At 31.8% G+C, this 27,908-nt stretch overlaps 2 protein-coding genes across 2 annotated transcripts in view; both read left to right on the forward strand.

Annotated features, from left to right (window-relative positions):
• LOC113378718 (homeobox protein cut-like) overlaps positions 1 to 5,230 on the forward strand; it is a 10,255-nt gene extending 5,025 nt beyond the window's left edge. The window contains exons 2-5 of the mRNA XM_026619282.1: positions 1,590 to 1,944; positions 2,169 to 3,058; positions 3,187 to 3,722; positions 3,846 to 5,230. Of these exons, the coding sequence (XP_026475067.1) occupies positions 1,590 to 1,944; positions 2,169 to 3,058; positions 3,187 to 3,722; positions 3,846 to 5,120 (3,056 nt within the window). The 3' untranslated portion in view covers positions 5,121 to 5,230. The remainder of the gene's footprint in view (positions 1 to 1,589; positions 1,945 to 2,168; positions 3,059 to 3,186; positions 3,723 to 3,845) is intronic.
• Positions 1 to 27,908, forward strand: part of LOC113378717 — a 148,070-nt gene that overhangs the window by 86,210 nt on the left and 33,952 nt on the right. The window lies entirely within an intron of this gene.

The following is a 27,908-nucleotide window of genomic DNA, read 5'->3' on the forward strand; positions in this document are numbered from 1 at the left end:
ATTCTCGATAAATATAATAATTCTTCATATACACACAAGTTCACATTTTTTTCATTTCTTTTCATTGTTCATTTCTGAACGAATAGTGCGATCGCGTGAGCAAATCAATCGTTAGTAGGTACTATATAAGAGTTTGACGCATTGTTATTTTTTTTACCGTTCCGATCGAAGATGACGCAAAAAGACGGCGGCAGCGGCGGATATGGTTCTAATCTAGCGCATGTGAACGGAATTACCTGCGATGGAACGATCATAGATGGATTTGATTTATTGATTGCGGAATAAAACAACACGACATTATTAACAAATTATTAATAAAAAAAACTAAAACCGAATTATTCCAAACTCTATTGATTTTGTACAATTCAACCACTTTTCGTATGCCTATAATACTTCAGGGTGTTCTTTGATACCATTAACTCAATCTTCATAACTAGTTACATTAAAATTGTAACAATTATGAAAAAACAGCACGCCTGGCTTTTATCTAATCAGAATCTTGTAAACAGTTTTCATTTATTAATTACCAAGTCGGATTTGCTGGTGAAAACAGACTCCACCTTCGGGAAGTTAATAACATGCCCTCAAGAAATGTATCGCTCTATTATGACTAATAACATTTTTTATTCCATATTTAACGAGCTAATATCATTCAACTCTAATTTCGCGGTTTTGGATACAATCATCATTTTGTTCCCATTCTTTATATTAATCATGACCACAAAATCACGATATTATTATTATATTAGTTTTTTTCTGATTCGGTATATTAGTAGTTTAAAAAAAACTTCGAACTTTTTATCCAATAATCATCACGCTGTATATTGAAAATTACACAGAATTCTTTCATATCAAAGGTACTTAATACGAAATAAATTACTTGAAATATAATACTACATGAGCGCTTATATGCCAATGTATATCGGGGCATAATCGAAAAGGTGATTAGAAAGTTGTAATATATACTAGGCTAGGAGTTCGAATTTATGAACATCCCATTTTATAAAAAATAAATATACACAAAGTTAGGAAAATTATTTTAAAGTTAAATGCATTTTGTTTCTCCAAAAAGAAGTCTTCCCGTGTACTACAAAAGTAATTAATGCATAATTGATAAAATCAATCCAAACTAGTCTGAATCGATACAAAAGAAATTGACATCTAGACCTATGACTATTTACCTAATAAGATACTCCTAATGATAATTGCTACTTACTATGATATTTCTGTCATTAATTTGTCGATTTATTCGAACTGCTGCAATTGTTTTTATACGAGTTAGATCGAACACTTAACATTTAGTATGCATTAATCATATTAGCAATAACAGTTCAATCAAAGAAACATAGATAATTAAATATGGCATTTGGTTTGGAGCAATTATTTCGAAATATTATACATAAGTAACTGTATTGATTGATTCGGTACTTAAATACTAAATATTGGGTGAAGTTGCGGTTGTAGTTGACTTGTAAGCATTAGAGGTGGTCAGTAAAGGGGCACAATTATATTTTTATTTAAATAAAATTTTAGTCATAAATTTGTGTTTGTTTCAAATAAATTTTAAATCAATTGATTCTTTCTTTTAGGTAAAGAACCAGGCATGGCCCCGTTCGGCCGTCACGATTCCTCCGACATGACAGAAGAACGCATTGCTCACATTCTGTCTGAAGCAAGTCATTTAATGAAAGGTGGTCCAGGATTACCCCAGCCCGGAGGCGCTTCTCCACAAGATGATGAAGATAGAGCTAGTGCTGAAGATGCACCACCATCACCTTACGGATCCAGAGATTCTGGATCCCAGCATGGTCGTAGAATGAGAAAATACGAAAATGATGATATCTCTCAAGACAAAGTTGCCCGAATTTACCAAGAAGAATTGGCTAAATTAATGGGTAGAAGAGTAGATGTTGCAAGGGACGCCGGAGCTGCTGGTTTCCCAGGGTAATTATCTATTCCTTTTTATTTGATTCCATAATAATTAGATTTTCATAATTCGTTAGGATTTTACTATAATCCAATGTCAATTTGACTTGTTTGAAAAATATAAATCAATAATAAATAACGAATAGTTTATCTAATGATTAAGGAAAATAAATCTTATCTCCATGTAACAGTCGAGAACAGCTACTAGAACTAACGTTTAGTTTGTTTCCCAACTTTTTCAGTGGATCAAACCCAAGTGAACAACGAATGCCTGATGAAAACGTGCGTCTTGCCATTGAAGCTTACCACCGTGAACTGTTGAAGATGCAACAGCAACAACAAAGCGGAGCTGCTGGTCAACTTGCCGGACTTTCCGGTATTCCCGGATTACCAGGCTTGCCGGGACTACCTGGATTGCCGAACTTACTTGCCTTGCAACACATGCAACAACTAAATGGAGCTTCTGCACAAGACTTGTCCTTACCTAAAGAAGCTATGATGTCAGCAAAGATGATGAATGGCGATCCCGAAGGTAAAGATGAAAACGAACAAGCCAGACATTGTGGAAGTGCATTTAGCCTTGTGAGACCAAAACAAGAATCTAATACCACTACTACCAATTCGTCAGCGTCTAGCCCATTAGGAAATGCTATCTTGCCACCAGCCATGACTCCTACCGAAGAATACAGCACTGGTGCTGTGGCAAGTCCTTTGCAGCGGATGGCCTCTATCACGAACTCTTTGATCTCGCAACCGCCTAACCCAACACATCACAGTCCATCTCAAAGACCACTTAAGGCAGTTTTGCCACCAATAACTCAACAACAATTCGATTTATTCAATAATCTAAATACCGAAGAAATTGTTCGGAGAGTCAAGGAATCCCTGAGCCAATATTCGATTTCTCAACGTCTTTTTGGAGAATCTGTATTAGGTCTCTCCCAAGGATCTGTTAGCGATTTATTAGCCAGACCCAAACCGTGGCATATGTTGACACAAAAAGGTCGGGAACCGTTCATTAGAATGAAGATGTTTTTGGAAGACGAGAATGCCGTGCATAAACTGGTGGCCAGTCAATACAAGATTGCTCCTGAAAAATTAATGAGAACTGGAAGCTACAGCGGTAGTCCACGTGAGTATGATTATCTTCTTAATTCATTTTATGAAATAATTCGACAATCTTTCATATGACAAATTTTTACTATATTATTATTGAAAAGCTAAATATTAAAAATACTAATTTTATATTTTATATTTCAGAATGTCCAGCAAATTTAAGCAAACAAATGACCAATGCTCCTAAAATGATGACTGATGCCTCAAGCATTTTATCAAAACTCAAACAAGAGCACAACAGTCTCTTGCCCGCTTCCCTTCAATTAGGCGCTATGAATCCACATGGCGCTCTTCCTCCTGGTATGACCGCTGCCATGTTGAATTCTCAACAACAACAACAAATGCAGCAGCAACAACAACAGCAACAGCAACAACAGCCCATGTTGTTAACACCACCAGGAATGCCTCCACACCACGCTATTACTTTACACAACCAAAGAGATCAAATCAAACAAGAAATGGCTATGGGTAAACCGAGCATGGGAGTACATCATTCACCAATGCAACATTCGCCAATGTCACAGCAGGCACAACAGCAACAAGGTGGTGTTATGAGAAGTTTGCATCAGCACATATCACCAAGTGTTTATGAAATGGCGGCTTTGACTCAGGATTTAGATACACAAACCATTACTACTAAAATCAAAGAAGCTTTATTGGCAAACAACATTGGACAAAAGGTAAATTAATATTTGATTTTATATAAAATCAGAATTATAATCAGCTATTGCATTATATAATGTTAAGTTAATAAATGTAATATTTCTATCAATTTATTTCTAACTGGCATATTTCAATTTTAGATATTTGGTGAAGCTGTACTTGGCTTATCTCAGGGTTCAGTAAGTGAACTTTTATCCAAGCCTAAACCATGGCACATGCTGAGCATCAAAGGACGTGAACCATTCATTCGTATGCAGTTATGGCTAAGTGATGCCCATAATGTTGATCGTTTGCAAGCACTCAAAAACGAACGCCGGGAAGCTAATAAACGCCGCCGATCAACTGGGCCTGGTGGTGCACAAGACAACAGCTCAGATACCTCATCCAATGACACTTCCGAGTTCTACCACTCACATTCACCTGGTCCACAGAATGGTCCTCCAAGCACTAAGAAACAGAGAGTGCTGTTTTCCGAAGAGCAGAAAGAAGCACTGCGTTTAGCATTTGCTCTAGATGCTTATCCTAATGTTGCCACTATTGAATTCTTAGCAGTCGAATTAAATCTGTCTACCCGTACTATAACAAATTGGTTCCACAATCATCGTATGCGTTTGAAGCAACAGGTTCCTCATGGGCAGCCTAATGATGCACCTTCTAGAGAACCTGGCAGTCAGCAGGTACCTTTTGACCCAGTTCAATTTAAGTTGCTTTTGAACCAAAGACTGTTAACGTTACAAAAAGAGCGTATCGGTATGGGCGCAGTACCCATACCATACCCTCCTTATTTTGCAACTGGTAATTTAGCTGCTTTGATCGGACGTGGTTTTGATCACTTAGACCAATTAGGAGCTTTAAGTACGGCCGTTAAGGAACAAATGAGTGGTTTAGATTTAAGCATGGGGTCTTCCATGAAACATAGGGATGAATTTGATTCTGATTGTGCTAGTGAGGATGAATCTGAGGATGGAGCGAGAAGTAACAGATGTGAGGAAGAGAAAGAAGACAGAACAGGAGTGGATAGTGAGCCTAGGAACAGCAGTGCTGCGCGTAGTAACAGGCGCAAACCTGCAGCTCCTCAATGGGTTAATCCCGATTGGCAAGACAAATCCGCAAAACCCACCTCAGCACAAGAAGAGGTCATTATAAATGGAGTGTGCGTGATGAAAACTGAAGACTATAGGGTCGATTGTTCAGAAACTGTAAGAGTTGACCCAACCCCGGTTCCAGAAGATGATGTATCTGAAGCAGAAAGGCAAGAGACTGATGAGGTGGCTGAAATTCCCACTGATACCGAAGAACCGGTACATGAGGAAGATGAGCCCATGCCAGATGCACAGACTGAAACCGAAACTGCAACTGTGGATGAAGACACAGATGTAAAACACAACGCCGAAGAAGAAAGATGGGATTATTAATTTAAATATTTCTAAGTGACCATGTTTATTATTTGCTTGCGAACAATTAGAGTGGTTTGGACATTTTAAGTAATGCAATTGCTCTCTATGCAAGTGCCATAGTTTAACATGCATCGAGTGTGAAGACGATGGTCATATTAAGATGTTACAAACAGTGCAATGAAATAGGCGAATGAAACCCAGTTTTTTAATTGTGATTCGATTACAAAAACTTAGTTATATGCGATTGTGGTTAGTCTTTAATGACGATTTGATCTGTAGTTAGACATAATATTATTTATAATTATATTTTTATTATATAATTTTTAATTGTTTTAAATTTTGTTCAAACAACAACCTTATGGTTCCTTGTTTGTTTTTGTTTTCTTGAACATTTTAAAAGACTGTTAATACTTTTTCTATATTAGTGATTTTAATTAGAGTTTAAGTATTGTAATAACTTGAAGCCAAATATGAAATCAAAGATTTGTGACATGGCTGATAAGAAATTTTCATTTTGTGATAAAATACGATCAGCAGTTTCCAAAAAAAAAAAATGTTATTCACTGTTTACCAGTAACAAAACGCGATTGAAGTTTAATACAGAAAATGGCCAAAAATTATTATTCAATTTGTTGAATTACGTACTGTATGTCAAATTCAGTAACATGGACATTAAAAATTAGTTTATTAATAATTTTCTAGTTTATAAGTATTATTATTATCTTTAGGGTAGTTCTATTAAACACCACTATTGTACATATTATTACACGGAAATATAAATGAAAAATATTAAACAAAAAAAATTAAAGTCGTGTATATTCAATAGCTAAATGAGAAATTGAGATTTTTCTAAGGTTTTCAAAATTGAAACATTTTGCAGAAGTATTTATAAAAATACTAAAACATTAGCAAGCATCTAGTCCGATTTACAACTATGAACTTTTTGTAGCCCTATTTCTTTTTAGAATTGTACATAAACCATCTAAAAGGGCTTACAGTTCAGAATATACAGTGAACAAAGATCTCATACAGATTTTCCATGTGAAAATCTCAAATTTCTATTTTCGTGAAAATTTAGAAAAGGTTCATTGTCTGTAATCACAGATAGCTGTATTGTCAAGCATATCGAAAAAGAATTTCTAAGAAGAAATTTGTAAGAGATGCAATTGAGAATGTTAATTTTCAATTTGTAGAATTTCATGGCATTTATATAATGTTGGAAAAAAAATCATCTAGTGTTGATATAACATTAAACTTAACAAGATTCCAGTGTGAATCGAGTCCATGAACAATTTCCAACATTATATTGAATATAATTAAATTTTAATTATCACTTCAAATGTTAGTTTGAGTTCTAAAGAAAACAAAATTATAACATTGCTGTCAGTCTGTGAGTGCACACTGTCTGTCTTATCGAGACAAAATTATATTGCATTATTGTACGAGGACTAAGATATGTATAAAAAAAACTTTAAACTAAATTGTTAATAAAACTTTTTGTAGGGCCTAAATTATTATTATCACATTTGATTTATAATAAGCCCTGATCAGTGCATATATTATATTTAAAAAGGGCTTCTTAAGGTCATATTGAACGGACCACAATTCTTTAGCGTTTTTTCTTTAAGACAAAACGCGCTTAATATTAATTCATAACAAGCCTACTTCCATTTTTCTAACTAAACAACAAATTTGTAAATTTAAACAAAAAATTATAAATATTATAAATATACATATAAACCGCTCTAAGTATATAAATATTAATAAGTAATGAAACTCATTATTATAATGCAACAAATAATATATACGTAATCAAAAAAAGTAAAATTTACAAGTATGACATACATAGGAATAAATTTAAATGGCAAAAATGTGTTTTGTTGATTTTTTTGAAAAAGATATGTTTTATTGTTATTAGAATTCTTTTTGGCTTGCTCGAAGGACAAATTGTAATGCATTATCGAATAAAAATTGAATATAAAAATAGTAATATGCACAAAGATTTGTTAAAACTAGTTTATTTAATCATTGTGCATATTGTGAAATTGAAATTTTCCTGTCCCTTTGTGAAAACTTGTAAAAAAATATTTTGTTAATGAAATTTATCAAATTGATATTTTGAGTTTTCACAATGGGATAGTGTCGATATTGCATTATATCATTTGTTGCTATAAATTGTATAATTATTTTTGCCACATTCAAAATTTTAAATCCGGACACAGATTTTTAACTAAGTGCACAAAGCAAATGAAATATTTTACGATACTTAAATCATTTTCCTGTTATCGAAGAAACAATAGCCAAACTTATGAGAAATCGATAAAAAATCTCATTGAGCGAAATGATATACATACAACCCCGAAATAGCCTCATAGAAATTAAATGATTATTTTACGTTAGAACATAGCAAATATATTATATTATATATCTTATTTTATTATATGTTTTTGATTTTTCGATTCGTATTCGATTTGTTTATTCGAATGAATAAAGAAAAACCCAATAATTATTACAAATATATTGAATTATATATGAAAAAATTGATAGATAAAATGTTAATTTTAAAATAGTATCTGTAAATATTTATTATTATGAAATAATATGATCATATCATTGTCATTATTAAGAATTTATAAAAATTAAAATTTTCTCTGTAATTAAAAATGATGTGTTTTATTTGCGAATTTATTTTTCAGGAATTGCAATATAAATTATTTGAAGAGTAATATAATATGAAGATTTTTGCATGAAACAATAAGACAATTTTAATAAAAAGTCGACAATTTTTATGGAACTTTATAAAAGTTCAAATCACAAAAATTTATTTTGGATTGTAGTCATGAACAGAAAGTACCTATTGATTAAAAGGGTAACAAATTTATTTTATAAATAATCTCCAACTAGATTCAATATTATTATGGCATTGCCTATTACATCCCAGTGCCCAAGCAGACTATACTAATTATATGCCAAAGCACAACATAATACTTACAAATCCAATAAATCTAAATGAAACAAATCTTGCAAATCCCACAAATCTTATAGTCGACCCTTCTATAACGCGGTGAGTGACTACCGTGTATAATATAGAAACCGCGCTATAAAAAACTCGATTGGTAAAAACCACATTTGTACCGAGGACCCAATATAAAAAACAGGATAAAATAATATATACTGTTTTTATTGAATATAATATAATAAGAGTTCATATAATTATATTATAAGGATATGAAAAAATAATTTATTGAATTGAAGAGTTTATATAAAGATATAGTGACTAATAATCTTTTTGACAAAACAACTTCCAAGCTATTTTTTTAAAAGAGCAACGTCCATAGACGACACTACCGAAACCGATGTAGTGCACACATTTGATATGATTTATAAAACATAATGTAGAAGATGGTGTAGTCGATAATAAAACCTTTTACAATATCTAGTTGCCACAGTCCCTCATAGGATGCGCCAAAGAAAATTGTGGGTTAAACAGAAACCGTTATAGGAGTACTTCGTTATAGGAGGGCTGTCGCAAATTCAGTTTTGCGCAGTATAGAAACCATGTTCCCTGATTACCACGTTACAAGAGGCTTGACAGTGTATATATATTATGTAAAATCATAATTAAATCTACATTTTCGAATAAAAAATAATATATTAGACTACCAAGTGCGTACCGTGCAGTATGGGGACCGTGCTATAAAAAACTCGTATTTAACTTACGATTCAGGCTAATTCGTAGTGTGTTCTATGGAACCTTACATAGTGCAGTATGGTAATCGCGCTATGAGAGTACAAATCGCACCATTTTTATCGTGCTGTATGGAGACCTAAAAATACAACTTGAGTAGGAGTAATGCGGACCAAATGACATGAATGACATTGACACCTTTTTTAAAAATTGGTGCGACGCAATAGTCAGCTCAAACGTGTTCTTAGATAGCTATTATATAATCAGGCATGTCTAAAAGATCAAAGTCGATAACAAAACTTACATTAATACCCTTTTGATATCAAGTTCCTATTATCACTCATAGGTTGCGCAAGGAACTTATGGGCTGTTGAACAAAAACCGTGTAATAGGAAGTCCGTGTAGTCGGAGGGATGTCGAAATTTTAGCTCCGCGTAGTATGGAAACCGTGTACCCAGAGTGCCGCGTAAACCGAGGGTTGACTGTGCACTACTGCTAGGTATTAAGCTATACAAGACGGGATTCTAATCTCGAACCTGTGGTCGCAAGACCAAAGCTTTTACTACGAAGCAACGGCAGTCTGGAATATCTAGACTAGATAGAACCAAAAAATTTCCAAAATATTTTAAAATAAATTTTTCTTCAAAAAGTCTTTTTCAAAAATCTAATTTTTTCAGAGTATTTTTTTTTTCAAAAATGTTATTCTTTTAAAAAAAAATAATTTTTGGTACGGGAAGTTCTAGCAATTTTCCCCACTAGTTTTTAATTATAACCAATCTAATGCGCCATATACGATGTACGACATTTTTCATAACACCGCGGACAACAATGTGCAATGCCTACTCTCGACTTGACCAAATATACTCAATATATCCCAATGCTACACTCACAAACCAACATGTAGTAACACAAAATAAGGATTTGTAACCCTGAGCAGGAGCCCCCTTGGAAACCACGACTGGAAGCCTGGCAAAACCAAGTGGGAACCCCTTTGGCAACACTGAGTGGAGGCACTTTGGCCTAACCGAGTGGAGGCACTTTGGCCTAACCGAGTGGAGCCCCCTTGGCAATACCGAGTGGGCCTCCCCTTGGCAACACCGAGTGCAGGCTTCCTTGGCAACACCGAGTGGGGCTCCTTTGGCTACAGTGGTTCTACCTCACAAGGAACAAGGAGCAATTCTACGCAGTTATTCACGAGTCTCAGACTATAAATTATCACAAACAGCCATAATTTATTATGTTATCTCAAATCTACCTCAATTTTATAATTACATTCTTAGTAAACACGCTGACGCTGTAAAGTATCTTTATCATATTTATCACAATCTGCAACTGGCACAACTAGGCATAACAACAGAAAAGCAATTTTCACTTGGTAACTTATTTTGATCTGTATTTGAAAGTAGAAATCGATATTACTACTGCTTGATATCAGGTTGCACGGAACGCGGATTTGAACATGACATCTTGTGAATGCAAGACCGAGGCTCTTACCAAGAAATACATATATAATTAGTATCATTACGGATAACAAATAGACTAATTCAATTCAAGATTATTTTAAATTATCACGTTTGAACGAGGATTCGAACCTGGAACCTTGTGATTGCAAGGCCGAAGCTCTGCTACCTTTGCCATGAACTTCCCTCAATAGTCAGAAATTTTTCTGTTTGAGCAATAACATGTTGATAAATGTAAAACATTTCTTCTAAAGCCCTGATACCCAACCTTGCTTTATAGATTAGATCCATATATGTATCAGACATAGAAGCATCATAATAAAATTTTAATTACGAAAAAAGTATTAACTAATTGAATTTATTTAATCAATTTACTATAAGTAATGAAATCAACGCGCCATATATGGTCTTGTATGCAATTTGCACCATATTTAACATCGGGCGAAAAAGCACTTAACTTATTACCAATATTGGTGAAACTAATCATAAACGTCCTAAAATAAAAATTGCACCAACTTTGAATATATTAAAATACTTTGTATAACCAAATACACGATCCCAATAGCTTTAACAGTCTTACTAAATTTAATAAAACCAATGCGCCATTGTGGTCTTTTTCGCCATGTGCAATACCCTCCATGTTCTACAATGGATGTCGAAGCACGTTTTACTAAATATTCGGTTCAGCACAATCATTACTAATAGATTTTGCTGAAACTTATCATTAACCGTCTAAAATTAAAACTAGTCCGACTTTGGATTTATCAAAATACTTTGTAATTTACCTTGGTCAACAATGCACACCTCCATCAGCCAAATCACACAACCAAAGTTCCACCATTATTAAACTCACCAAATCACAAATCCTAAGTTCCAGAATTATTAAAAACACACATTTAATATCCACTAACTTTTAACACTTAAACTTTTTAAATTTTCTAATATAAAATAACAACTATCCACGCGACGTAATAAATTGTTCACGATTACGCAAAATAATTTTGACAGATTGTGATGTAACCTACCACCACGAGGCCGTACCGAGTACTGACGAAGACTGAAGTTATAATATATTGCAATAAATTTTGCAGTGGTGCCAGGTGATAATAGTATTGATATTTAATACAAAATTGCTTAATATATTCAAAATATACAATTTGGCAACATTGGACTCGATGAAGGCAGCACGAGTTGCAGTAGCTTCAACGACAAAAAGGACAAAGCGGAATCGCAAAGAACTAGTTCAAATGTAAATATTGCATTTTTTGAATAGGAATAAATGATCTATGTGTATATATATATATATATATATATATATATACACCAATTATTCATTTTAATTCACCATATAGTTTACAAATATTCTTAGTGGACTTCTAGCAAATATAATGAAGAAAATTTAATAAATAAACTAGCTGTAAGTGGAATTCTGTCTTAAGGCAAAGGCAATTAAGGCATCGTGCCTTAAGGCAAATTGCTGGAATTTCCCGTACCGCAATTCAAAATTCGAGTAATTAAAAATAATCAATAAAAGTTGATCAATGATTTGAAACTTTAAATAGAATTTCGGTTACCTTCGAGCCATGTTCGAACCATCATGTGCAAAAACATACCATGTTGAAATAAAAACATAATTTCTGAAATATATTATAATTAATTAATAATATATTAATTATTAATAATAATTAAATAATACAATAATCAAATAATTTAAAAAAATATTTTAACATTAGCATTTCCCAATAAATTAAATTCAACAAATGAGACTGATTATATTTTAATTGAAATATGACTATAAATAATTAATTATTTTTTATTCGCCTTTTACTTAAACTTTTACTTAAAATTTAAAATGTTTACTTAAAATGCAATAAAGTCGTTGCACATGTCTTTCCAAAAATTTGAACAGTTTTTCATTCAGTTAACACAAATAAAATGTTTTTTGAATTATTCAAATTGGACGTTCCGTTCTCTTAAAAACTGAGTTACCGTTTTTGGCAATATTTGCCCCGCATCTTCGGAACGGCTAGACCTGTTTTCGCCAAAAACTAATCAACACTTTTAATTATTCAAACCGCTTCATCTGTGTTCCCAAAATCGTTGACGAAAAATTGTATCCATACATACAATACACACGCACACACACACATACATCCATTTTTTCTAAGGTATGCCAAAATGTTCAGAAGGTTTTGAAACGTAAAGAAATATAGAAATTTTCATTTTCGATTTTTTGCGATTACTATAACTTGCCCTACGGGTAGTTAATAAAATAATACCATTGAGTAAGCATAAAAACTAGTGGTGCATGGCATCATGCCTTAAGGCAAATTGCTGAAACTTTTCGTACCAAAAATTTAAATTTTTTAATTTTTTAGAACTTTGAGAATTTTAAAATTTTTCAAAATAATTTACCTTTTTAAAAAATACAATTTTTTTACATTTAACTTTTGACTTTTTGCAAAGCAATTGCGATAAGCTGCGTAGAAATGACATATCGATGCGCGTGAGCGCCGCGCCGCAGACTAAAGGATGACATTGGTACGAAACCCATAGACATGTTAGCAAAATTTGTACTTATTATTAAAACCTCTATAAAATATTTGATTATTTGATGTGCACATGTCTAATGATCATTTTTGACCGCCAAATGGCATTTTTTTTTTACTTTTTTAACTAGATCTCCGGAACCGCTAGACCTGCCTTCATGAAAATTTGATCAAGTAAAGCGTTTAATTATTTTAAATTTTAAATTCTCTTAAAGACTGAGTTGCCGTTTTTGGCACTTTTTGCCCCATATCTTCGGAACGGCTAGACCTGCCTTCGTCAAAAACTAATCAGCACGTCTCGTTATCAATACGAATCAAATGTTTTTTGAATTATTGAAATCGCTTCATCCGTGTTCCCGAAATCGTCGACAAAAATTTGTATCCGCACACACATACATCCATTTTTTCTAAGGTATGCCAAAATATTCAGAAACCTCTCAAACGCAAAGATATATAAAAAATTTCGTTTTCGATTTTTTTGCGATTACTATAACTTACCCTACAGGAAGTTAAAAATTAAAATTAGATTTTTGGAAAATTTCACACTAGGCGTGCCCCTTAATATTGCAAAAATGAAATATTTATATAAAATAAAATATTACTTACTTTGCTCTATAAAAAGATTCCTTGCAAAACTTGGGATTCTGTTCTTATATATGACAAACAATTCTGAATATACTAAGGAACAAATCTGAGAAGAATTTACACCAATTTGTGAAGTATATTTGAAGGAGCATCTCAATCTTTTGCTGATTATCAAATGCAATAATCTAAAATGAACAAGTGCTGTAAATAATAAACACTATATCGCATATTATGAATTAAACCTATTTTTTTCACCTGTGGTTCAAAGGGTAATCAGAAACTAATCCATTTATCATAATTTGAGCGCAGTGTTCACTTATAGAGCAATTGTTATATTTTCTTGATAGATGTTCATGAAATCATCTCAATTATGCAATTATCAGATTCAAAATCTTTTGTTATAATTTAAAAAGTACAAAACATTTACTTCAGTTTTAGGTGAAAATAATATAAAAAATAGATGCATTTTGCTCTTTGAAACCTGCCCATCTATCAGGGATGATCAGAGGCCAAGAAACATGAGTACATATCTAATAATTAATATCTAACAGCACTATTTTATGAAATAATTGAAACTTTTACCCGATGTTGTTGCATTAGGACTGCCTGCAAACATGTGCGCCCGAATCTTTTGAATACTCCAATTGTTTATATCTTCTGTCAAAGACAACTTTTTCGGGTAAATATCATCTGACCAAAGACTTGGATCAAGCAACTTCTTAAAAGCTAGAAATTAGATAATTAATTTGTTTATTTCAGTTAAATATATTTATACATAGGGGGCGTCCATTAATAACATGAGCGAGTTTTTAAGGATTTTTGGACCCCCCTCCCTCTTGGTGATACATGGTGATATTCAAAACTACCCCCCTCACCAACCAAACATCACGTATATTTTTAGTTTCGTGATAAATCTGTTAAATTTTCAATTTTTTATATAACTAATCGTAAGAACAATAAGTTCAGTAAAGCAGCTCCTTACAATGATGATAATTTAGAAATCGAACAGGGTAAAACGGTATTTTACTTATTAATGTTTTTTGAATTATTCGAATCGAACGCTCCGTTCTCTTAAAAACTGAGTTACCGTTTTTGGCACTTTTTGCCCCATATCTTCGGAACGGCTAGACCTGCCTTCTCCATAAACTAATCAGCACGTCTCCTTATCAATACAAATCGAATGTTTTTTGCATTATTCAAATCGCTTCTTCCGTGTTCCCGAAATCGTCGACGAAAATTTGTATCCGCACACACACATACACACACATACACGCACATACACACACACACATACATCAATTTTTCTAAGGTATGCCAAAATGTTCAGAAGGTTTTGAAATGTAAAGATATATAAAAATTTTCATTTTCGATTTTTTTGCGATTACTATAACTTAACTAAAAAACTATAACTAACTATAAAATAGCCCTACGGGAAGTTAATAAGAACTAACTTTTAAAATAAAAGAAAAAATCAATAAAATATAATTGTTAATATTAAATAAATATCCAACTACTTAACTAAGACATAACGTAATTTTTTTTATATTAGTTGATAATTACGAATAGTCAAAAATAAAAACAAAACTATTAAAAAATCATAGTGTTAAAAATAGTTACATAAAAAATAAAAAAATAATTGTTATTGTAATTTATATACATATATATTATCATTACATATTATACATTATTTTTATAATAATCAAAATGCTCGCATTTTCACTATTTGGTCATTTTTATTTGATTTCTAAAATACAAAATTTATTCATATGCTTTTCATGAAAATGTTTCAATAAATGAGTTTTATAATATTTTTGATAATATCAATAATTTGTATTCATAATGTTTTAACAACTTTTTATAAGTTTATATACTCCATTATATTTATTAGATATTTAACAATCTAGGGTCTAAAATAATACTGACATTATTACTCTTTTGATATTAAAGTTAACGAAGCAATAAATTGCAATTAGTTAAAAATATGTTTTATATATATTAGTATATAAACTATGTATCAAATACTTTCAATATATCAGAAAACTAAAAATTGTTGATCGATTCTCTGATATAATAAATTAATTTAATGTTTTTTTAGTGAAAATGGTTATAATTTAATTTGAAACGTATCATATACATTCAAACATCAAAATTTTGGAAATAATATTTTTTCACCAATGTAAATGAGCATTTTCATTCAGTATCAAATATCTTTTTTGCAACATATACAAGGACACAACAGTTAGAAGGCAGTAGATCTTCAGTTTTATCAGAAAATATTAAAAACAAAATTTAATAAATTGTTCCTAATTCAATAAAGTTATCGAGGATAATAAATTTATAGCTAAAAAACACTTTACCAGAACGGAAAAGTCCAGGAACAGATCACACATCTAAGGAATTTTGTTCGTCCATCAAAATAATAATTAAATTGGCAAAACTATGTTAAATTTATAATATAATCATATAATATAAACATGTAATATTAGCATACTTTTGGTACAAAAAAATAATTTGGAATAATAAATTTGACATCAGAACAAAAGAGCATCAGAATAAAAGACATCAGAAGGAAAAATCTAAAGAGTATTGTTTGTGATTCTAAAAATATCAGTTAAAATGGAAAAAACTGTTAAACTTAAATATAGAAATTAAATATAAATATACTTGCCATGATAAAATAATTTTGGATAATAACAAACCATAGCTAAAGAACTTGACCAGGATGAAAAATACCAGGAGGAGAAATCTGAGGAGTACTGTTCGTGCTTCTAAAAATATAGGTTTAAATGACAAAATGATAAAATTATAATAAAAACATATGATATAAAAATTAAATATAAACTTACTTTTGCTACGATAAAATATTTTAGTTAAGAAATTCCTGGCTAAAAATCTTACATGAACTCTGGACACCAGGAGGAGAAAGCTAAGAAGTATTCTTCGTACATCTAAAAAATACTAGTTAAAATTTTAAAATGATGTTAAATTTATAATATGAGCTATAATATAATTTAAACGTAATATAAAAATACATTTACCATAATAATACAATTTTGGATAATAAATTCCTGAATAAAAAACTTGACCAGAATGAACAACACCAGAAAGTGGAATCTGAGGAATATTGTTCGTGCTTCTAAAAATATTGGTTTAAATGGCAAAACTATATTAAATTTGCAAAAAAAAATGTAATAAAATATTAAGATAAAATAGAATACCCTGATTTTTTAAAATATCCCAAAGATCTACTGCACAATAAACAAAAATCACAAATTTTCAATGTTTTTAACATTTCATTTTTCATTATAAATTCTGTTATTTAGTCATCTCATAATTTTGGTAGCGCCTTAATAAATACTCTTAACTAATTTAATTTATATACAAGCAATTTTATATATAACTTTGTTTATGTAATAACATTTATATATAATAATATTATCTACAGGCTTATATTGGACGATCGAATGTTATCATAATTATTATATATTATTTTGTTTAAACTATTCATATTTACAATTTTCCATGTGTTCATTATTATAGCAATATATTTCGTGGTGCATTTAAAATTATTTTAAATATTAATTATTCATATATGTATATAATAATTTAAATATTTTATTATAAGTAGCAGGCCCTTTTTGCTTTGCAAATTTTTATTACGATTTTATGACAATTTTGTGCAATTTTTAATTTTTGTTTCAACTAATTTTATTTTTATTATAACAGGGATAGAGTAATATCTGAGCGAATTTGTATAGAGCATTAAATTTTAAGTCAAAAACTAAAAGAAGTTTTTTGACCAAAAACTTTGAATTGGGTTTGCGCCGATTTGAATGTAATAAATATTTTAGGTTCCTTCTTTTAAAATATACGGTTTCTAATTTTATATGTGAAGTCAATTTCATTTTTTTGCAATAATTTAGTAAGTTTTCATATATCAAAACCATATTTCAAAGGAAACCTGCTTTAGAAAAAATAATATTGAGTCATTTAAAAAAATACACAAATTGTGATGGGCAATCTAGTAACTTAAGAAAATTTAGTAAGTTTTTTTTATATCAAAATTAATTTTCAAAAACCTTTTATAACAAAAGTAATATGGAAACAAATGCAGAAATTATACAAATTGTGAATAGCAATTTAATCATTTCTTCCAATATTTTTTAATATTTTTAATTGTACATAAGTAGTTATATTTAATTCTTTGTTAACCAATTTTGTACTTATTCCAACATGTTTAAAAAAAATTAATGAAGTTATTTAAAAAACTGAAAATATAATCGGAGTGAAGAACATTTGAGTCCGTTGACAATTTTTTCGCAGTTTACATATTGCTTGATACAATATCCCGCATAATACGCCACTTTATATCGATACATGCAATTTAAAACATTTAGTCTTTACTTCGCTTTCTCGTTTAAGACGCGTTTTTAGTCAGGTTCCAAAAAAATCGTTTTAATAGGGTTTTGCTGTATATATGATAAAAAGACTACATTTATAAATATAAAAATTAATAATCAAATTTCAGCTCTCTAAGGTCTGGCAGGATTTTGTATAAACTGGCTAAAAATTAAAATTAAAGTATTTTTAGTAACGATCGACGCAAACCATCTATTTTTTAAAATTTGAAATCATATTCAAATGCAACTTCAAAACTGCAAATTATCCATAGTTTAATAATTTACTTTGGTAACGTTGAAGAAAAAAAATAATTGTATTTTTCTATAGTAGACAAAGAACTATTTAACTAGTAGGAAATCTAGGAAATCAAAATTAAAAATTCGATTTTTTTTTCTATATATAGAGTTTAAAATAATTTTCATCCGAAGTTATGGCAGAGAACTGTATTAAATCGACCCAAAAAACCAAACTTGGTCCAAAAATTAAGTTTTTTTTTTTCATTTTTCCTGAAACTATTAAACTTTGGTGTTGTTATTGCTTAATTTGATGTTTTAGGCAAATTTAAAACCAGTTCCAATTTATGTGATGTGTTTCAATTGAATGTTGTTGATGTTGATGCTGATATTTCCATATATTTTGGATATTCTTCTAAACTAGATCTATATTAAATATTCTAGGTCTTAAGTTGTATAATAAATACTTTCATTAGTTGTTTTTACGAACTTAACTGTTATTGATAATGTATCCACTAGCATGTAAGAAATTTAAACATCAGGCCTACTCTGTCTGAGAAGATTATAAAAATTTGATACTCTGGGTTCGGTAAATTATTATGCCAGTAAAAATTTGGTTTTTAAAGGGTTGCTTGAAGCTTACCGTAGCTTAGTGCAAATAGCTTTGGCCTTGCAATCTCAGGGTTGGATACCTCCTCGCGCAGCCTGATATCAAGGTGTCACTACACCTTGAAGCAAAAATGTAGATCAATAATATATTTCCAAGTGAAAATAGTTCTTTTCCAATATTGATGCTTCGGATTAAAAATGTATTATTCGTATTAGATAAATTCTAATAATGCAACATATATCATAGGCCAACCGTTGGGTTGCCTTCTAAATAACTGCGTTATTAAAGAGAAGGTACATTGCTATGTTCTCACTGCTAATGAAAAATAAAACAAAAATTATTAAATGTAAACAAATTTTAACTTGATCTTTGAAGGTTTGCTTATGAATAAAATTTAAGATTCTAAATTAATGGGCCGATTCTGCCGCACAACAGACCAATGTTATGGCAAGGGCATGTTACGCTCCAACTTACATACAATATGCCACTGAATCATACAGGATACTGTCATGTGTTTGCTGTGCATTCAGGCGTTTTACACATAAACTGCAACGTCACTCGTATGTTATGGAGCTGAGTCAGAAAGACCATGTTATCTAAGCTCGTTTTTTTGACATTTGTGCGGTTTCTAGGTTAGCTTTTCTATCTGACAACCTGAGGAAAATGCCTGACTGCACAGCAACGAAATGGCTTTTGTCTATATTTAGTATGGAATGTTCTTCATAACATAGCCTTGCCATAACATTGGTCTGTTGTGCGGCAGAATTGGTACATAAATCAGTGCTGTCGATTTTATTTGATGGTGAATTGCGTTTATAAACATAGTCATTTTTACTAACAATGGGATTTATTTAATTTGAACAATAATGAGAACTATGTACTTCTATGGACTACAGTAATATATGGAGAAGACAACCCGATCGTTCACCATTTTCTGTATATACTAGATATTTTTGTAATATTTATTTGAATATAGATAGCAATACTCCGAGTAACTATTTTCACTTAATATTACATTTGGGATAAAAAAATGAACTGATATCACTGCTACTTTATATCAAGCTGGCCGAGATGAAAGTTGTTGCAAGACCAGAGTTCTCCCAGATCATATTCACTAAGAATTAATTTGACGTGCAAAATTAATGTTCAATTTTGGAATTTATCTGAAATGAAAGTAACTCACCAAATTTAACCCAGAATCTCACATGCACAATGAGCTTTTTTTCTATTTGCTCTGTTTTGTAAGAATAGGCCTAAAAATATATAAAACTTAATTTTATAAGAATATACATAATAATTATAATAATATTATCTAAAACATTTTTTCAAGAACAAACAAATAATTAAATTTCTCATCCAAAATGTTTGTATCACAAATATCATTTTTTTAGTAAACATATTAAACATCAACGCTAAGCGTTAAGTATCACAAACATATCGTATGGGCACAAATATTTTTAAATAATTACCGCGTTTGTTTTTTTTACCAAAAATTATCATTTTTAGTCTGATCTAAATCTTAAAATTATGTAACTATCGAATCTTATACGACAAGACCGAGCACATTTTCCTAGGTCACTCTGATCAAAAATCAAATTTTGATAATTGAAATAGAACAACGAAAAGGTTTTATTTGTGGTTTCTCTAATAAAATTTTATATATGCGCAAAAAAATATTTCTTTAAGGCAATTAATTTAGTTTCCAAAAACAAAAATTAGTTCATGAATTGAATTCACGTAGTGAATTATAAATTTACACAATCATTTTTTACAGAAATTATAAATTTATACAATCGAAGTATACAATGTGAACGATTTTCATAATTTTTTCACGTCGTCACTTATAGGCAACATCCGCTTGATGGCCTGTCGTCTATAGACGACACTCGTACACACAGGTGTTCAAGCGAATGTCGTCTATAGACGACGCTCATTGCAATAAAGTATATATATGTACCCATTCATTTCTATAGGAGCTTTATGAGAAATACATCGTATTGCATACCTAGTCATTAAAAATTCAGCAAAGTGACCGAAAAACTGAAACAAAAATATCATCACCACAAAACGCAAAATATTTCCTTAATTCGCTCCTACTAAAATTTTGTTACCTTCTGAATTAAATCTAGAGTCACATTATGATAAAGTTTATACATAAATTATTTTATGTATAAATCGTGTTGCTATAAAACTACTTTTATGTTTAGAAATTTTTACACTATTTATAAACTCAGATTCGAGTTATTATTAACAGAAAAATATATTAAAATTACATTTATTACTATTAAAGAAAATAATTGAGTATTTTTTATAGTTAAGAGTTATTTTGATAGTTTTGATAATATGTTTATATAATGTCTCATTTTATTGGAATAATATATTTGGAGCAGTTTGCAAAAGTTTGATACCAAGACGTTTTCAAAATTTTTAAATAATCATAAAATAAATTATGGGAAGTCTTAATTGAAAAAAATTATTAGGCATATTAGAATATTACGTTCAGCTTAAAATAATTAAAGCTTTTATTAATCCAAAATTTTTTTTTTCCCTCTTTACTCGTCTGGGATTTTGATGAAACCTTGCATGGTAATTAATAAATTCGATAGAGAAAACAAACTACTTAAAATATTATACACGTACAAAATATGGTTTAATTATAAAAATTAAAAAAAACTCAGGAAAATATGGTGCCAGGTATAAGTACGTCTATAGTGTGTTGAGTTACTTAAATAAATAGAATAAACAAAATTCGTTAGTTGAGCTTTCTATACCAACGTCATGATTCAAATAATTTTATTCATCTTGGTAATAAACTAAAGCAATACTCCATTACTTCTTAAACATTGTTCAATTTATAGAGCTGCTACGTATTACTTTAAGCATTTTTACAAATTTCTCGTATACTGCAAAATAATTTAAAATACTATCGATTATAGACTTCTGAATAATATACGATATTTATCACATCAGAATGTGACCTCATATTCCTAATAAACATCATATACTTTTTGCCACTAGACCATCAAAAAAACTATCCGAGTGAGCAATTACAATGCAGTATATCGTTGTAGGTATTATATTTGGCACTAGCATATAATATCTGGTCTCATTAAGGTTTGTCTAATAGAACTTAGGTGTTTGGTAGAAATAAATATTATACTATTAAATATACTACATAGTTTTCCATTTGTTGTTTGTGAACATTTCAATAACAATCAATTTAAAAATTATACATACCAATTGCTTAATATGGGGCTTGGACAAACTAAAAGTACTAATATGTAGAAAAAAAAGTCAATAGTAACTGTAGATTATTTTCAAATAATCTATCCATTTATTACTATTACACTTTTCACATCAGAAAGTCCTTCGCGTCCTACTAGATCTCGCCAAAGCATTAAGAACCAACAATACTAACAACCAACGTAATGATGGCGAAGTTTCATTTCCAGGTGCACCAGTTACATCACTTTGCGCAGCAAGCTGTGCATCCGAAAGATGGTCAGAAGTTTCAACCAGCATATCCCCCCTTTGCGCACCAGTCTCGTCCTGGTCACTATTTACGAGCGTATTATTATTTATCCGGGAATTTCTTTCGTCCCGGTTGACCGGCCGGAGTCAGAGCCTCCTTTGCCTCGTAACGTCTGCACTGCAACGCCTCCTGTCGGAACTGCCATTTCTAGATCCCTCCTGTCGATTTTGGCGCCTCTCGTCGCAGCTGGCTGCTCTGGTTAGAACTCCTCGACTACCTGATCCAGAACTTGATTCATCACTACTTCTCCGATCGCGCCGTCGTAAGGCGTCTCGTCGATCTAACTCGTGTGCCAGCATCCTGACTTCCCAATCTTCACGATCTCGTCTTTCATCACCTGTTCGACAATAGTCGTAGGCTTCTATATCATTATCCTCATCTTCTGCTTCTTCAGGAATACGAATCATCGTGTCGTTGGAAGTTTGGGGCGATTTTGGTCGTTCTTCTTCATCAAACTCGAAGTCAGAGCCTGAGCCTTAAAAATCAATTTATTGAATCCAAAAAGAACAAATATTGATACTCAAAAAATATTACTAATTATAAGTAAAATGGAATTGTAAATTCGATTTGCATACCCGAATCAGTATCTTCAGTATTTGCCTCTGAAGAATCTGAAGACATTTGGACAACTACTGTATCAGGTGAGGAATGATATACTCTGGTCAGATTTCCCGAAGCATCAGCAGTTAAGGTGAAGTTATCTGACTGGTCTTGAGGTTGTCTTTGATGACTCACAGAGTGTCTTCGTCTCTGAGTTCGTCTGTGTGATCTCGGTGATGGATATGTTGGACTAGGACCCATTCTGGGAGGTGAAGATGTGAAAATTGTGTCTAACGAATCCCCTCGCTTTATAAAAGAAAGTAATTAGATTACATGTAAATTGCACAAAATTATAAAACTTATGTATTGTTTAGAGCACAAATAATTGCGGCAATAAAAAATCGTTTATTATTTGTACCAGATTCGTGAGTAAATAATCAAAATGCTAATCAATTAAAAACAAATATTTTTATAGAAGAAAATAAAGTTGCATATTCACCATAAATGGATGGTCCGCAGACGAAGCATCGCTATCATTATCGCCATCTTCTTCCTCTTCGTCGTCATGGCCATCCCTGTCGTCATCTACGTCAGTTTCTTTCCTGATGTCTTGATCTTCATCAAATTCCTCATTTTCTAATTCTCGTTCAGTGCTTTCTCCTCCACTACCAGCTTGCCGCTCCAATTCTTGTATCCGACCCTGCAGTTGGCTTATTATGTCATCACGTCGTCGAACCTCTTGTTCCAAACCACGAAACCGTTCTTGGAATTTTCCTTGGACGTCGTGCAGGTGACTTTGGATTACTTGTTTTATTCCTACTAAAACTTCGCCGAAGTATTCTTGTTCTTCCAAAGATCCTATTAAAAATTTAATTGTTATGTTTGGTTTACGTTTTTTTAAATGGTAGAATTAGCATTAAATGCTTTTACCACTTAAGAAAAAAAATAAAATGTTTAACCAAAACGTGATTATTGATTAGACATTATCAATTGTACCAATTTTATTGCGTCATTTTAATTTCAATTTCAAGAAATTCGTACTATTGATTAAAATAACACAAAAGAAAATAGTTATTCTAAAAACAACAATAATGAATTCACTTACCTCTAAGTAATTTCCTCTGATTCGATACAGCACTTAGAAGACTTAGTTTCGGTTTAGCAGTCCAAGGCGGTTGCTGAATAGGAGTATATATATCCTTAACAGGCGGAGGAGCAACTTCTACTACTTCCGCTGGCGGCTGTATCTGTTCCTGGTTTGCCTGAGTGAATTCTACCGAAACATGCGATTCCATGACATCTATTGAAACTGGTCTTTCTGCGACCGTTTGCGGTAACGAGAACATTTCGCTAGCTCGAACAGTTTCATTGGCACTATTTGGGGGCTTGGTAATGTATTATTAACGTAACACTTTTTACAAATTTACTATGCCTAGCAGCGTATCCTTCCACAGTTTGTGAACGTAACAACTGATGGAACTGATCTTTGTTCTGTGATTCTGGAGGAGCTGAGGTTGCACCTTCGCTTAAATGCTTTAAAATTGACTTCAGTCTTCTACGTTCTACTACTATCTTCGGCATCACCTTGACATAAATCCGGTATTAAAATTTCTACAGTATCTACTGGTAATTCAGCGCTAACTACAGGTTCGGACGGAGGTGCTATTTCAAGAGCTGTGCTTGTGGAATCTATCAGGGTGTACATGTACTATCTATTTTAAGTGGTGCTTTGAAAGGACAAATGGCTAAAATCGCCGGTGCTTGTATATTACCTTTAATCGACCCTAGACCAGATGCGGCCGTGTCAGATTGACTACGAATTAGCGCATCTGCTGCAAAAGAAGCATCTGATGATGTGTCTGTATAATCTAAGCTTGAAGAACGTGTTTTTATAGCAGATTCTAGCTCTGCTAATTTCTGACGCTCATTCAGTATTTTTAATCTTTTCACAAACGGAAGACCGCTGTATTCTGGTGATAAATCGTCTATAGATAAGTATTTTTTCTTTTCTCGCTTCAATGGTAATATCACAGGCTTTTTCGTTTGCGTAACCGCAGGACTAACCGTCGGTGGCTCTTCAATAGTACTCAATCGTTCTTTTAATATCTTTCCTGGAGTATCAGATGCTGGAAATTTCTTAGAAGGCTTAGTAACGGCACTTTTTACAGGTTTCTCCAAGTCATCATTTAGTATAGTTGCTTTTTTCAATTTGTACCAAGGTTTATGTGCTTGTTCTGTATCTGTTTTGTATGATTCAGAAGCTGAATTTCTCCTCTCGCTTAATCTCGAATGCCCTTCATCTTTTGGACTAAAGTTACCTAATAACCTTAATTTATCTTTAAGCGGAATTGCATTAGACAATGTCTGAGATTTTTTTTCCACTGGTGAGTCGGACTTTGCGGATTCTTGAGATAAGCCTATCTGCAAACTTTTTATACGATCTTTAAAACTTACTTTCATTTTAACTCCTTGTTGGGAAGATATACTGCCGGACGAATGCGGAAGAGTACCTTGTTCTGGCGGGAACGTTTTCGTTAATGGACTAGTAACTTTTAAATTCGATTTGGTTAGAGGAGAGTTTTGTTGGACTGGATACGTGTCCAGGAGGTTGTATATGGAGTTGGAATCTAGCATGTTTTTCAGGTTCTTTATCTTTTTGTTTTTCTTTTTGGTCCAATTTTTCTTTTTCTTCTTTGGCTTTGAGTAACATTAGTCTCTGCAGAAGAGGAAGTCCTGCTCCGATCACTTCACGTGGTTCGTCTTGTACAGAATCTTGAGGCGAAACGGTACTTTTCACTATGTGGTGTTTTGGTGACGACTGGAGTAAAGGTACCATTCCTTTGGAGGCTCTTTCTTCGCGGTCCTAGGAATAAGATAAAATATTTGTTAAAAATAGCAATGGTATTTGAAAGAAATAAATCGTAATACCTGTTTCTCTTTGAGCATTCTGAGACGTGTTAGTAAAGGAAGACCGGCACCTAAAGGAGATATTGTTTTTTCTTCGGTAGCTCCAGATTCTTTACCGTCAGTATCATCATTGCTCAGATCATCTGATGTAACTCTCTGCATTCTTCTTAACATACCTTTCCTGCAATTTGATGTTTGTGTGATTCATGAGTTAAATTCACTGAATTTTATATTAAATTATCTATTAATTAGTATTTTATGCAATTATTGAAATAGTTGTGATTTACCCCGTTCCTCTACTGCCCCCATGTAGTGGTCTCAACTCCATAGAATCCGCATCGTGTCGACTTGCCCTGCTTTTCGCAAAACGCTTCGTAAGCCACTGCGGACGTCGCTGCGCAATCTAGCCACCATACGTTTCGGACCACTTTCATCTCCAGTGCCGTCTGGAGTGATGGGGCCACTTTCTTGATTCGTTACGCCCTTGGCAGCATGAGACGACCTTGTGCTCGCTAAGAAGTAATAATAATAATAAGTAGTGATGCATGCATGGACCATGGACCTTACAACCTAGACCTTATACTACATGAACTGCTAGTCGAGCAGGTGTCAAGAGATAGAAAGCGACAGTGACGTCACATTTTTGACCGCCAAACTTTTTTCATTAGATCTCTGAAATGTACGGGTCAATTCTGCCGTAACATAGACGATAAGATAGCCTTGTTATGACAAAGCTATGCTATGCTTGTTTCTTAGTAGTAAAAACTGTCTATCTACTTGCTGTACAATCAGGCGTTCTACACATAAAACTATATGTTATAAATGCGATTCACGAACATTCTTTCATGCTTTGTTTATATGCCAAATTGTTCAGAAACCTTTAAAACTTTTTCCCATGAAAAGTTAATAATAGTAAATCAACAATACTAAATATTTAGTATTTAGTATGTTTAATTATTGTAATAATTGCAGCAAATTGCGTTTATAAAAAATTAGGGAACGATTCTGCCGTTAAATAGAAATTGTGCAGTCCAAATCGCACAGCAAATACATAATATTTTACAGTTTTTACTACAATTTTATATGAGAAGCGCTACGTAATATAGCCTTGCCGTACCATCGGTGTGTTTTACGGCAGAATCGGCTACTTAATTGGCGTATTTTATTTAGTATTAGGATGTTAGCTAAAACGTATGAATATTAAATAACATAAAAATTTAAACAACTTATATATATATATATATATATATATATATATATATATATATATATATATACAATATATGGATTATAGTAAAATAATGTACGCCATTAGCGGGTATATCAGGAACTACGTTCATACAACATTCGAACCACTAATCGCGCAAAGGGGTTGTTCGAGTTTGTACTAGAACTCGTATCGACTGTAAGCCGTAAGATAGCACGTATAAATTCTGGTATTTTTATGTGAATTTTAAAGATAACTAGTGGACATGGCATCGTGCCTTGAAACAAATTGCTGAAACTTCTCGTACCGCAATTTAAAATTTTTAAAGCCTTTATTTTTCCAAAATTTTTGAATTTTGTTCAAAGCGATCGTGCTACCTTTGTTTTTGACGCAAAGTGTAAGCGTTAAAAGTACCATTACCATTTTTTCAACCCTGATTAAATGCGCCAACATTTGATGAAACTTGCGAACAAACTTTAGTACATTTTTTACAGAAAGGCTTCTCAGTGTCGACCGATTTTAGAAATTTTAAATACATAGTTCAACAAAATGTTCTAATTCTTAAAACTTGGGGCAATTGTGTTATTATTTTAGATTGTTATCCTAGAAATGTTACGTTGAAATAAACAAAAATAAAAAAAATAAAAGTTGAAATAAACAAAATAAGTAAAAATTAACCATAATACCCAAAAATTGGTCATAATTACACTAAAGCTCTAGTATGCATATAATGTTCATAATTTCCAAATGCCGTGAGATTTTTTTTCCTAATTTTTTTCAGGACATTTCAGATCAACACTATCACCCCGTTTCGGATTGACGTCAAGATCTGAGGCACCCTTTATTTATTAAAAAGTAAAGATGTCCTCATTCCTCGAATACCCATAATCCCGACAGATATAGCATTTCAATTGAAAGATAGTCATTATATCTGCGCAGCCAGTGGAAAACAAAAAAATATGCTGTGTATCCACTAATATTGTAAAATTATAATCTTATGAAATTTGTTCCTTGTTTTCTTTGTTTTTGCTTGTTTCTCATCTCTCAACCATTCGTATATATATATATATATATATATATATATATATATATAC

Source organism: Ctenocephalides felis, unplaced genomic scaffold, assembly GCF_003426905.1.
Source record: "Ctenocephalides felis isolate EL2017-DRISC unplaced genomic scaffold, ASM342690v1 CF-g0.4_SCAFFOLD_01886, whole genome shotgun sequence".
Classification (NCBI taxonomy): Eukaryota; Metazoa; Arthropoda; class Insecta; order Siphonaptera; family Pulicidae; genus Ctenocephalides; species Ctenocephalides felis.